Source organism: Pelecanus crispus, chromosome 11, assembly GCF_030463565.1.
Source record: "Pelecanus crispus isolate bPelCri1 chromosome 11, bPelCri1.pri, whole genome shotgun sequence".
NCBI lineage: Eukaryota > Metazoa > Chordata > Aves > Pelecaniformes > Pelecanidae > Pelecanus > Pelecanus crispus.
The window spans coordinates 3452990-3466648 of NC_134653.1; the positions used below are offsets into that span (position 1 = coordinate 3452990).

The window sequence follows — 13659 nt, forward strand, 5'->3', positions numbered from 1 at the left end:
CCTGGGGGCGGGGGGGAACACATACGGGGCAGCGTGGGCCCCCATTATGCCCTGCTTGGGGACGCTGCTGCCCCAAACCAGTGCTGAGCTCCCCCTGCAACTGGGGGACAGGAGCGTTTCCCAGTTTGGGTGGGAGGATGCTTTGCTAAAGAGCACTGTGGGGGGGGGTAGCAAGGGGCTCTCGGCCCTGGGCCTTACAGCCGGCCCCGCTGTCCTGGGGTGGGGGGGGGGGACAGACCCCTGGCAGGGACGGGCCCGTCGGTATCATATCAATAAAGGCTGCACTTCTCACCCTGAGGCCGTGCCAGGCTCTGACTGCACCCATCTTGCTCCCAAGTGGGGTCCTCCCACCCCAATCCCGCCCCACTGCAGCTCGGAGGGGGGGGGGGGGGGGGGGGGGGGGGTGTCTGGCACCCACCCGGCTCTCCTGGAGGGGTGGCAGAGGCTGGGGTCCCACAGCCCCAAGGCTCCCCGAATACCTGCAGCCTAGGCCGTTGATATTAAATGCTTTATTTTTCAATATTAAAAACCAGTATTTTTAATAACTAAACACTGCTAAATTCATCTTACCAAAAAAAAAAAAAAGGATGAGGTGGTGGGGGGGGGGGGGGGTTCTACCAGGGACACTACAGCCCCGGCAGCGAGGGAGCCCAGGGCAGCACTGCCTCGCCCGGCCCCCCCCCCAGCCCCACACGTACCGCAAGAGAGCCCGGGGGGGGCTGAAACGGCCCCAAATCCCCCCAAAAAAGAGAGGGGCAGGTACCAGGCTGAGCCCCGGAGCCACGTAGGGACCGCCACAGGAGGACAGAGCCAGCATCACCGCAGCCCCCTGCGAGGATGAGGCCGGGCTGGGGAGCCCGGGGGGGCAGAATTTGGCACAGTGAGACCCCCAAGGTGGGGCAGGAGGGGGCTGGGGCAGCCCCGTGGCCCGTCCGCCCCCTCCCTCAGCACCAGCACAGACCAGGGCCAGGAGCCAGTGTCCCCCCGCCATCCCAAACCCACCCGTGGCAGGAAATTAGTGTCAAAAAGGAGCAGCAGGCACGGAGCCCAACCTGGAGAATAGCCCTTGGAGAAGCCACTAAGAGAAAAAGGCCACCTGTGACCCCCCCCCCCCCCCACCGCCATGTGGTGCCCCCCTCCCCGGGCTGCTCAAGGCCTCCGGTGCCCACCCGGGAGCCCGGGGGTCCACGCTGGGCTCCCCCGGGAAGGGGACAGTCCCTGCGTGGCAGCCGGAGCCTCCCGGCAGGCAGGGGATGGGGCTGTAAACTGCAGGGAGCCGGGCATGTAAACACAGACCAGGGGATGGGGGGGCCGTGCCCGGGGGGTTCCCGGCCCCCCCCACCTCCCCAAGGGACCAAACCCGGGGGACGAGGGGGGTCCACGAGCCCCAGCCCTCCCCGTAGAGCTGGGGAAGCAGCAGCATCCCCTGGGAAGGGGACTCTGGAGCAGGGGACAATGACGCTCGACCGTGTATAAAAAAAAGAAAGTTATCTTCCCCGGGAAGAGTTTGTGCACCACAGCCCCTGGCTTGGGGCCGGCGGGGGGGGGCCGGGGCCGGCGGCCGGGCAAGAGGCGCAGGGGGAACGTGGTGGAGCCGGGGCGCGCCGGCAGCCGGCGTGGATGTTAGAGAAGAGGCGAGTCTACGTTACGCGGGAAAGGGGGTGCTGGGGGGGTCCAGTCGAGTCGTGCGTCCCGGGAATCCGAGCACTGAGATGGGGCCGGGGGGGGCCGGCGATGCCTGCGGGTGATGCAGCCCCTGAGAAGGGGACCGGGGCGGGGGGAGTGCCCAGGACACCCCACACCCCTGCTCTCCCAACTCCTCTACGAGCCCCAGGGACCACAGCCCCATCCTCCCCGCCATGGACGGGGATGCCGGGGCGCTGCATTGGGATCCCAGCTCCGAATCCCCGCAGCACGCCGACGTTTGCAGCCGGAGCCGCGTCCCCACCGTAGCGCGGGGCCACTCGCCCCCCGTGCCCACCCTGGGGACCACCGGCCCCTCGCACACCTCACTTGATGAGGATCCCCGCGGGCCGGGCCTCGTCCTCGCTGGCGTTCCTCAGGTTCCTCTCCGCTTCCTCCGAGGACCTGGGGCAGAGCGGGGTGAGAGGCAGCCGTGGGCACGGCCGCGGGCCCCTCGGTGCTGGCCACGGGCACGGGTTACGCCGTTCCCCCCGCCACTCACGCCAAGAAATCCTTCACTTCCTCCACGGTGATGTCCCCGGTGGTGTCCAGCGGGTTCTCCGTGCTGCTGTTCGGGGAATCGATGGGGCCAGGCGAGAAGGCGGCCGGGTGCTCCTCGGGGGACCCTGGGGAGCCACGGGGACGGGAGGGCTGGGGGGCAGCCACGGCACACGGCCGGCCCCGGAGCAGGGCCCACGGTGCACGTGGCAGGGGACGGGGTGATCGCTCACGGTCGCTGTCGGTGGGAGAGCGTCGGCCCTCGGGGCTGCACGGGACGTGGGTGCCGTTGGCCTGCGGCAGCTTCGGCGTCGCCGTCGAGCTGTTGCTGGAAGGAAAAGCGGGGAGAAGTTACCGCCGGGGGTGGGGGTACGGGGGTGCTGCTGTAGCAAAGCCCCCGCGTCCCCGGGGCACGTCCCCACCTGAGGCAGGAGGTGTCCTGGAGCCGGGTGACCTCCAGTCGGCACAGCGGCTCCGTCACATTCCTAGCGCTCAGCGAGAAGCGCTCGAACTCGGACGGCGAAATTAGGTAGAAACCTGGAGCGGGGGGGAAAACAAAAAAAAAAAAATTCAAAAAACCCACCTCAGGGACTACCCCCCAGAGACAATGTCCCATCTCTGCAAGGGACATCACCCCCAGTCCAGGCCTGGTGCCCTCACCCTGGCCATGCTTGGTGAAGACGCAGGAGGCGATGCCGCTGATGTCTTCCTTGCGGATGCAGCCGTAGTGGACCTGGGGCCGCAGGCCGGGCACGGTGAAGATGTGGATGTCGCCCAGGTTGGTGAGACAGGCCAGGCAGTTCTCCAGCCGCTCCTCAGAGCCGGCGCTGGCCAGGCTCACCAGGGCCACCTTCCGCACCCGGCAGCCCTCGTGCGCCGTCAGCTTGAACTTGGTCTTGGCGCTCACTTTGGGCAGCGTGAAGACCTGGGGAGGGGGCGAGAGGAGCCGGGTGCCACGGGGGAACAGGAACCTGCGGGGTTTCGGGGGGCACCCGAGCAGCTTCCCACCGTGGAAGCCCCTGGCAGCACCTTCCCCTCGGAGCCACCACCTCGGGGACAGGCATGGGAGTGCCCCAGGACCTGGCCGGTCACCTCCAGCCCCGTCCCTGTGCCCGGGGCGATGAGGACACCCAGAGAGGACATGGGACTTGTTGTGGGTGGTGGGACACCGAGCCCCCGCCGTGCTCACCTTGAACTGCTCCTCGGAGGAGATGAGCATGGAGTGGCTGCCCTGCATGTCAGGGGCCTTGGCCAGGTCCCGTGAGACCTCGTAGGGCTCGGGCAAGGGGTTCCCCCGCCCGTCCAGCACCGCGATGGCCACCACCGGCGCCCGGTGCATCAGCTGGATCTCCTTCCCCAGCACCGCCTCCACTGCCCGCTCCGAAAACTTCTCCTGCGACGGCACTTCCAGGGCGTAGGCGAAGACCGAGCCAGAGTTGGTCCCTGCCCACATCGTGGGGCCGTGGTGGGCGGCTGCAGGGACAGGAACAGCGTCAGAGCCCCCTCCACGCTGCGCGGCACCAGCCAGGCCCAGCTCGGGGGGCTTTTCCCGGGAAAGAGGGTCTCACCGTCTCGGAGGAAGGTGTCGGCGAAGTAGAGGCACCGCACTACGCCCGAAAGCGAGTCGTCGGCCGAGCGGGGCTCGATCCGCCGCTGCACAGGCGTCATCTCCACCTCGGGGGGTCCCGCCTGCTCGGCCAGCTGCGCGTTGGCCTCCTGCACCTGGGGAGGGGGACACGGGGGTCAGCGCCTGCCCGCTGGGGACGAGGAGCAGCCATGGGGGGGTCCCGCTCCCCACCCACCTTGCTGGAGGGGCTGCTGGCGTTGAGCCTCTTCTTGCCGGACACCCGGCTCTTGCGGATGCGGCGGAAGGACTGCCGCAGGGACTTCTTGAGGGACTTCACGCGGGACAGCGGCCCCTCCATGGCCAGCGAGTCGTTGGGGTGCAGCGTACACCTGCAGGCACCGACGTCGCTCAGCGCCCAGACCCCCGCCATCCATATCGCTCTGGGGGGGGTCCCTGGCACCGAGATTCCCCCCGCACCCCGTACCTGGCCAGCACGGGGTTGCGCTGGTAATAGTCAAAGAGTCCGAAGCCGTGGCTGGTGCCAAAAGCCACTAGGTTCCACTCGGAGTGGAGGGTGACGGCGGTGACGGCAGCGGGGGGCACGCACTGCACCAGCACGCTGGGCTGGAAGCCGGGGGCGAAGGGCAAGGGCCCGTTTCTGGGGGCCAGCCGGTCATGGCCCTTCCAGGTGAAGCCCTCGCGGTCCTGCAGCAAATCCACCGTGGCCACACTGACCGCGTGCTCAGACTTCTCGTCGCTCAGCTCCATCACCAGCACCTGCGGCGGACAAGCACGGGCGGTGGGGGACCCCCGGGGGAAAACCGCCCTGCTGCAAGCCGAGGGCTAAACCCTGAGGGCAGCAGCCCTCCATGGCACGGGGGCCCGCAGGGTTTTGAAGCCCCCACGTGCCATGTCTCCCCGAGGGGCGAGCCGAGAGGTGCCCGGCAGCCCCTGCTCTCCCCCCTCACCGCCCTACCTGCCCCGCCGTGCCGGCCACCACCATCTTGGCCGTGTACTTGCAGAGAGCGATCTTCTGCACGCCCAGGCGCGGGTCGTCGCTGTAGGGATCAAAGCAGCCCACCTGCGGGAGGGAGAGCGGGGGGCCGGGTGCCTTCACGCAGCTGTGGGGCAGCCCCCCGCTGCTCCCCCACGTCCCCCCACCAGCTGTCGGGTACCGGCTGCGGCGCACGGGCTGCTCCGGGCATCACGCCCGGGAAAGGTCTGTCCCCACGCGTCCCCCCGAGCCGGGGCACGCGGAACAAGCGTCCCTTGTGTCCCCGCGGGGCGTCACGCAGCAGCTGTGCCCCCGAGCCGGGGGACACGTCCCCCGGGGCGCAGCCGGGACGGCTCCAACGCGTGCATCCTCCGTGCCCAGCTCCAGGCTTGCCCCCCGCCCTCCCCCGGGTGCCGGCGGAGGCAGGGGGCTGCCGGAGTCAGCAGCGACGTCCCCCCCATACCCTGGGGACCTCACCTTGCGGAAGGGCGGCCACTCCTCCTCACCCGCCTGGTTGAGGCTGTCGTTGTGCTCGCAATCCGTCTGGAAGATGCTGGCGGTGCCCAGCTTGTAGAGGGGCTTCAGGGAGACCCCCGAGGCGTCCCAGAACCGCACCGTGCCGTCCTCGTGCCTGGGGGCGGGGGGGGACAGGGAGGCCCTGTTAGCGCGGGGCCCTGACATCTGCCTGGCTAACAAGAGCCGCCTGTGTGCTGGCGGCCACCGTGCCAGAAAAGCGGGGGGGGGACAAGGGGGGACAACGCAGCGGGTGACACACTCCTGCCCAGCCATCGAGCTGAACAAGACGGGGGCAGCCCACCCAACGGGAGTGGCTGGAGACCCCCCCCCAACCCCATCCCACTCCCCCACTGCAGGAAGGGGCTGAGGATGTGTGTGCCCCCACCCCGGCACGTTTTGGGTTTCCCAGGCCCCCCCTCCCCACTGCCAGGCCGCTCACCCGGTGAGGAGAAGCCCCCTCTGCGTGGGCTCCTGGGCCAGGTTCTTCCCCCCGTCGATGGGCCAAGCCTGGAGGGAGGGACAGAGGGATGGAGGGAAGGGGAGCAAGCGTCACCCCCTCTGCCAGCCCGTCCTGGGGGGTGCGCGGGGATCACCCCCTCCCCGCCATCCCCATCGCTCACCGCGGAGGAGAGCCGGGGGCTCTGCTGCTCGCCGGCGCTGATGATCCTCTCCCAGAGCTTGAGGGGCACGTTGGAGACGTGGCAGGAGCAAGTGATGGCGGAGGAGTGGAGCGGCGCCAGGTACGGGGCAGGGATGGTTGGCCAGCCCGGCGTCTGGAGGTCGATGGCCACCAGCTCTTCCTCCACCAGCACCACGAGGGCACGGGGGTTCTCAAAGCCTGGGGAGACGGGGGACACACTGCTGCTAGCTGAGACCCTCCACCATCACCCCCTCCCCCCCCGGGGCGGTCCCGGCAGGACGTACCTCCTTCGGCCGCCTCGGTGCTCTGCACGGTGAAGAAATCGATGACGCGGGAGGTGAAGTCGAGCGTGGCCAGGGTCTGGCCCTGCAGCACGCTGACGCAGTGCCGGTCACCGTAGCTGGCCCGCGGCATCCCCCCGTTGAAGATGATGAAGGGGTTCCTGGTGGGGGGGGGGGGTGTGTGTGAAACAGCCTTCATCAGACCCCGGACCCTGCAGGGCATCTTCCCCGCAGCCCACGTCCCCCGCCCTGCCCCGTGCTGCAGGGACGTACCCCGACTCGCAGGTCCGCCAGAGGATTTTGCTGATGGCTTTGCAAGGGAACGGACCTGAAATAAAAATATCAACCCCACGGTTGCAGCACCGGCACCGGGATGAGGGAAATAAAGCCCCCAAATCCTGTGACACCCCTGCCACCGCCCCGTACCGTAGGGGATGGTGGACATGACGGGCTGCTGGGTCCTCTGGCTGGTGCCGCTCACCGCCCACACCATGTACCCGCCGTCGCTGTGGGAGCTGATGATGCTCTTCCCGCTCTGCTCCCAGGCCAGGCTCTCCAGCTGCTGCAGGGGCACACGGGGGGCTCGACACCCAGGACAGGGTGCAGGGGTTGGGGAGGGGGACACACACACGAGGCCACGGTGCCGCCGGCCCCCCCGGTACCTGGTTCCCCAGGAAGAGGTGCTGGACGGTGCGGGTGTTCTGCTCCCAGAGGACCACCAGCCCCCGGCTGTACCCGATGAGGAGCTGGCTGCTGTCGCGTGGGTGCTCCTGGATGGACTCCACCGGCCCCAGCGCCTTCCCGCAGCGGTAATCATCGGGGACGCTGCGTGGGGGGGGACGCACAGGGGGGTCAGAGGGGGCTGGGGATGGTGGGGAGGGGGCACGGGGCTGGCGGGGGCTCACCTCTGCAAGATCTCATCCGGGAAGAGGGTTTTGTCTTCCAGCAGCACCAGGGCGGGCAGGGCGAGGAAGTACACCGCGCCGCCCTCGGTGCCCAGGCAGGCCACGGCACAGGCAGACGTCGGCAGGACCACCGTCACCCGCGTGATGCTGGGGGAGCAGCTGGAGGGGGGGAGCGAGGCCGAGGGGGGCCGTGTCAGCCCAGCGCTGGGTCTGGGGGAGCGGCGGAGGGACCCCAAACCTTCCCCTGCTCCGACACTGCGTCCCCATCGCCGCCGGCCCAGGGGGATGGGGACAGGGACAGCCTCAGCGCTAACAATTAAAGCCATTAATCACCCCCAGGCCCTGCCAGCACCTATAAAAAGCGCAGGGCTGTTTCCAATCCCCCCCCGCAGCATCCCAGTCGGGATCGGAGGAGCATCCCGGCAGGGAAATCACCGCCACCGAGGGGACCTTGGCCAAAATCACGCCCGAGCGGGGACGGCAGCTCCCACGCGCCGTTCCCAGCCGGCAGCGGTATCGCTCCCGGCCGCAGCCCTACGAGGGGGCGGCTGGGGTGACCTCCCCCCCGGCAAGGCGAGTACTTAGCACTGTCGGACCCTGGGCGTCCCGGGAGGCCGAAGCTGCGGGTTTCCTCAAGGTGGGAGCAGCCCTCCTTCTGGCAGACCTCCCAGAGGTGCAGCGTGTTGTCGTCCAAAAGGGAGAGGAGCCAGCCCTGAATTGGGAGGGGGACAGCAGTGGGGTGGGTGGGGGGCTGGCGGGGGCTGCCATCAGCCCTCCCCAAGGACACCCACCTACCTGGCCCGGGAGAAAGTGCAGCTGGGTGACGGTGGCCGTCTCCTTGTGCAAGCCCGTCAGCTCCACGCCCGGGGCACCGTATCTGGGGGGGGCCGTCAAAGAAGCAACGAGGATAGAGCCCCCCCACACACACCCCAGCAAACCCCTGGATCCCCCCCAAATTCCCCACAGGTCACAGTTCTGCAAGCAGGAGCCAGTTTAGCCCCGTGCCCCTGGGGAGAGCCAGCGCTGAGCACCCCTGGCAGCACCCCATGCCAGAGCCGGCCTCGGCACCGTCGCTCCTGGCGCCAGCTGGGATCCACCGAGCACCTCCAACCGGGACGCCGCGGGTCAGGATGTGGCCGGCACGTGGCCAGGGTGGGTGTGCAAGGTTTGGGCGTGCGAGGGTTGGGCCGGCTCCTGCCCTCTGCCACCCACTTCTTCCTCAGCTGCAGGGCTGTGGCCGTGCAGAGGCGCCGGCAGCCCCGGCCAGCCCGGCACACACCGGCAACAGGGTGGGGTTCGGCATGCGCCGGCACGGCCTCACTCACCCGACTGGTCCCGGCTCCTCCGCCGGCGACGCCGCTCAGCAGGAACCGGGGCAGGACCCGCGCGGCAGCTCCAGCATCGCCCGGCGCGCCCCAACCCCGCGTCTCCCCGACGCCCTCCAGATCTGGCGAGCTGCTTCCCCCAGCCCGGCGTTGCCAGCGCCCGGCGCAGCTACGGCTCAGCACGCCGCGTACCAGGGCTTTCCACCTGCCGGCTCCAGTGGTCCTCGCCCCTGGCCACCCCGCCGGTGCCCTCGGCATGGGGAACCAGCGCAGCGGCTCTGCCTGGACGGACAGGCAGGAGCTGTCTGGCAGTGCCGGGCACAGCCGAGCCAACAGAGCCAGAGCAGAGCCGGGGAGGCTTTGGGGAGGGCAGACAACGGGGTGTGCGAGAGGGAGCGTGCAAGGGGGGCTTTGGGTGCTGCGGGGATGGGGGACACCACCCATCCTCACTCCTCCTGGAGCCTTTCCCCACCCAAAGTGGTGCCGTCAGCCGAAATACAGGCAGCCCTCGGGGCAAGCGGCCACAGAACGCCAGCGGCACCGGCTCACCGCAACAGGGGTCCAAGCCCAGGGACCCCCGGCTGCCCCAGGGGATGCCCCGGGCGGTGGCATCCCCTCGATGCCGGGCTGTCTGCAGCCAGACCCACCCAGCCTGGCCGGGGAGCACCCACGGGTGCCCCCGCTAACCAGTAGCACCAGTCAGGCCAGCTCCGGCTGCCACCTCGCCCGGCCCCGGCTTCCCCAGCACCGTGAACCTCCAGAAGCATCTTCTGGGTGGCAGCCGGAGGGGGCCGGGTGGGCACCGCACCGGCTGCAGCGCCACGGGCAGGACTCTGCCACCCCACTGCCAGCCCGGAGCCGGGTACCACCCCAAAAACATCCCCGCAGAGGATGCACAGGGCACCACAGCCCCCCGCAACGGCAGCTCTGCGGCCCCCGGCGGGGTTGAAGCTGGGGGTGGTCAGAGCCAGCACCCCGTGGCGAGGCGGCCGAGCGGAGCGACCAGCGACATCGCGGCCGGGCTGGCATCGGGGCGGCCCCGGCAGAAAAAGAAGAAGAAAAAAAAAAAAACCCAGAAAAAAAAAAACCCCACGCCATCTTTGTGCTTGGGAGGCAGCGAGCCGCCGGCCTGGGGGAGGGGGAGCACGGCAGCCCCCCGCCGCACCCCGACCTCGACCCTAATCTGGGCGCAGCCGCCCCCCGCGTCCCCCCCCCCCCCCGCACGCCCACCCCGCATTCCTGCGGCGCGGGGCCCCCCGAGCACGGGCCGCATCCAGCCCTGGCCGCCCGCCAGCAGCCCTCTGAAGTCTCCCTGCACACCGCCGGCAACAAAGCCCGGCCAGGCCCCGCGTCCTCGCCCCCCCCCCCCCCAACCCCTGGCCCCCCACCCGGGACCGGGCTCAGCGCCCGCCACAGCCCCCCACCCAGGCGTCGGGCCAGCCGGAGGCCCCGCTGCCCCCCAAAACGCGGCGCGGATGAAGCCAGGATGGACGGGAGCCCCCCCCCCCCGGGATAAGGGGGGGTGACAGCGGGAAGCACCCCCCGCCTGGGATGCCACCGGGGATGGCCGAGCCCCCTCGCTCCGCCAGCATTTTGGGCAAGGCGGGGGTTTCCTCCGGCCACCCCCTCCCTAGCCGGCCCAGCTGCAGCCCAGCTGGACGGAGGGACAGACGGACAGACGCCAGCAGAGCGGGGGGCCGGGGCGCTGCCGGATGGGCCAGCAGCGGTACGGCCACGTCTCCCAGCGTCCCCCGGGATGGGGGCAGCTGAGGAGTTTGGGGGGGTCCTTACCTCCTGCCCTCGGCACGGGGGGGAAAGGATACAGCTTCACGGCTCCCGCCTTGGTGCCGATGGCCATCACGCGCAGGGCCGGGTCGTAGGCCAGGGCGCTGGGCTGGCTGGGGAAGCCGTGCTCCACCGTCTGCCGCGGGGACAGGCAGGTCAGAGCCGGGACCCCCACCCCTCACCCCTCCCCAACCCCCCCACAGCCCCCCTCTCGCCCCCATGGCTCCCATCCCGAGCTTCACCCCTGCCACGGCGGACCACGAGGGCACTGCCTTGTCACCCGCTGCCACCGAGGGGGTGCTTGGGGAGGGGTGCGGGGACACCGCTCCCCACCCGATTTCCACCTGTCCCCCCAAAACAGACCAAACCCAACAGCCACACCGGGGCTGAGCTCGCACAAGCCACCCCACCACCCTCCAGCACTTTGGGGAAGGGTGTCCCCCCCACACCCAAAACGCCCTGCCCGAGGCGCGGATGCCCCAGGAGGGGCGAGCGGGGTCCAGCTCAGCCCCACGGGCAGGCGGGACCCCCACCGTGACATCCCCGGGGGTCCACAGCGCCGGGTGGCAGAACCAGGCGAGCGGGACCCACCAGTGCCAGGGACGTCCCCGCCGGAGCCGCGTGCCGCCCGCGGGCACCTTCCCAAGGAAGTCCCGGCCGGCGATGGCGTGCCCGGGCTCGCCGCTTGGGGAGGGGCTGCCCGCCCGGCAGCGGGGGGACAACGGGGGGCACCCACCGCCCCGGTCCGCAGCGAGGGGACCGCAGGGCTCCCCAGGGGAGCAGCCCCGGGGGCAGCTCGGCTGAGTGGTGACGGTGCGATCAGGCGATACGGAGGCCGCCGGAGCCAGACTGGCCGGATCCTGACCCGCTCCCTTTGTCTGGGGCGGCTGAAAGGCGCAGCGGGGTGGCTTTTTGGCACCCCCCGGCACAGCCGCCGTCGCGCCCCTGGCTCCCGCTCCCCTCCAAATGGCCACCTTCAGCAGCGTGCCAACGTCCCCAGCCCACCCAGCGGGTCCCAGCCCGGCTGGGGGGCGAGTTAGTGGGTGCTTGTGGGCCCTGGTCCCCGCGGCAGCCCCACGCAGGGTCACCCCGAATCCCCCCGGGATGCGCGCCGCACCAGAGGATGGCAGCGGGAGCTGGGACGGCAGCAGCGCGGGGACGCCCTGGTGATGCTTTAGTTTGGGGATCAGTACGACGAGGCCGGCAAAGACCCCTTCAACGCTCCCCCAAAAGCGCTCTCCCAGCTCCCCTGCACCCCCAAATCCCGGAGGGGGGACGCCACACGCAGCCCTTCCTCCCACCCGGCAGCGGGGCCGCATCCGGCAGGCTGTGCCGGCCCGGCCAAGGCGCGCTCCCGGCCAAATTACAGCAAATCCCAGGCAGATCTGGAGCTCGGGAGGAAAAACAACCGTTAATGGGAGGCAGGTGGGCAGCCGGCGGCCCCAGCGCCGGAACGGCCGGAGCGGGGCTGCTCCCCAGCCCCCCCAGGACACCCCGCCAGGCACAGACCCCCCAGGGCGCCCGCTCGGGCAGGATTTGGCCGTGGGACCGTCCTCCCCAAAAGCGGGGGGCTCCGGGTGGGCTGAGCCTCGCGCCCCAGCCAGACCCTTGCCCGCAGCGGTGAGTCTGGGGGGACGGGGCTGTGCTGGGGCGGTGGGTGCTGGCGCTGACCCCCCCCAACCATGGCACACCCCAAAACCTCCCAGCCCGGCCCCACCGTGGGGCGATCCGGGGGTCCCCCCGCCACCGGCGCACGCCACAGTCCCCACCCTGAGTTTGGGCAAGCGCCCGATGCCGGTGGCAGGATGCTGCCGAAGGATGGACGGACGGATGGACGCGGTCTGGGGCCAGGGCGGGAGGATGGTCCCAACACCGCGGGGGTCCCGGGACGGGGTGCACCGAGCCCCCGTTGGGGCGATGCGCCGAGGGAAGGGTCCGGCACCCAAGGGCTCGCAGGGACCCTCCCTCGGCGTTTGCCGAGCCTGGGGGGGTCCCCACGCCGGATGAGGGGGCCAAGCGGGAAAACTCCCCGGGACCGGCGGGGGGGCTGAGCTCCGGGCCTCTGATGCCCCCAGCCCCCCAGGGAGACACTTTTGGGGTGCAAGGGGACCCCAAGCCCCCAGCAGTCACCGCCACGGGCCTTCCTGCTGACACAGGGGGTCCAGCCCCCCTGTACCCCACCCCTGGGGGTTTGGGGTGAGGGGCTTAGCCCCCCCCGGGGCACGGGGGTTGCAGCCGCCACCGGTGGGCGAGGCCTGGGGGAAGCCGTGGGGCAGCGCGGGGACCGGGGCGCTCGGGGGACCCCCCGCCCTCGTGGGGGGGGTGGCACCCTGCCCCGGGGTGCCCCTCGGGTGCGGGAGGGGGTGCCCCTCGAGGCGGGGTGCCCGCTGCACCCCAGGGAGGAGGGCAGCCCCCCAACCTGCCCCCCGCGGCGCATCCCGGGGGTCCCGGTACCCACCCGCGGGGGGGGTGCGTCCCCCCCGGAGCTCCCCCAGGGCCCTGCCCCGCCGGGGGTGCCCCCTCCCCGGGCCCAAACCCACTCCCCGGGCAGCCGGTGGGGCCGGTGCGCGGCTCCCCACCGCGGCCGCCCCCCCGGGGGTGCACCCCGGTTCCCGGGGGGGCGGTGCCCCGGGGACTGCTCCCCTCCCCGGGGGCGGCATCCCGCTCGGGGGGGCGGGGGGGTGCCGGAGCCTGCGCCACCGGGGAGGGGGGCGTACCCGCACCCCGCTCCCGGGGACCCTGCCCGACACCCCCGGTGGCTCCCGGTGGCCGCCCCCCCGCCGGGGTCCGTCGCCGCGCCGCGTCCCGTCCCTCCCCCCCCGCCCCGGACGCACCTTGCTGAAGGCGAAGAGGTCGTGCCGGAGGCGGTCGCGGTGCGGGTCGGCACCCTGCCGCCGGAACCGAAACTTCATCATGGTGGGGCCGGTGGCGGCGCGGTAACCGGGCGGGGCGGGCGGGGCCGGCGATCCCGGGGCCGGTACCGGGGCGGGCAGTACCGGGGCCGGTCCCGGCGGGGGTCGCTGCGGGTCCCGGGTGCGGGTCCCGGTACCGGTCCCGCTCCCGGTGCGGGTCCCGGTGCGCGCGCCGAGCGCCGAGCGCCGCGCGCCGAGCCCGGGACAGGCACCGCCGCGGCGGGGCGGGGCTTAGCCCTGATGGACAACCTTCGTAGCCAATCAACGCACCACCCCGCGCACCGCGCGGCGCAGCACCTCCCACCCCGCGCTGCGCATGCGTCGCCGCGGGGGACGATGGGATTTGTAGTTCCCCAGCGCCAGCGCCCTCTGTGGGCGGTTTTTGTTTTTCAATTTCTATTAATTTTTTTTTTTAAAAAAATCTCTTTTTTTTCTCTCCAGGGTGGTGGTGGGCTGGGGGAACGACAGCGAGGGTACCTCCAGGCCGCTCATCCTGGTCACAGGGCCCCCACAACCATGGGGTGTCCTGGATTCAGGGCCTTGTCCTGGCCCA

At 70.9% G+C, this 13659-nt stretch overlaps 1 protein-coding gene across 1 annotated transcript; it reads right to left on the reverse strand.

The window, feature by feature from the left end:
• Window positions 1-2009: 2009 nt before the first annotated feature.
• Window positions 2010-13109, reverse strand: LLGL1 (LLGL scribble cell polarity complex component 1). The gene is made up of 22 exons (XM_075718446.1): window positions 13029-13109; window positions 10233-10330; window positions 7880-7961; window positions 7666-7796; window positions 7085-7243; window positions 6842-7004; window positions 6606-6741; window positions 6453-6507; window positions 6183-6340; window positions 5879-6096; window positions 5698-5765; window positions 5220-5373; window positions 4725-4829; window positions 4233-4525; window positions 3984-4137; window positions 3750-3903; window positions 3371-3654; window positions 2842-3106; window positions 2604-2718; window positions 2415-2509; window positions 2186-2309; window positions 2010-2088 (listed from the first exon to the last, which is right to left on the reverse strand). The coding sequence occupies exons 1-22, from the start codon at window positions 13107-13109 to the stop codon at window positions 2010-2012; spliced, it is 3171 nt and encodes a 1056-aa protein (XP_075574561.1).
• Between the last annotated feature and the right edge of the window lie 550 nt (window positions 13110-13659).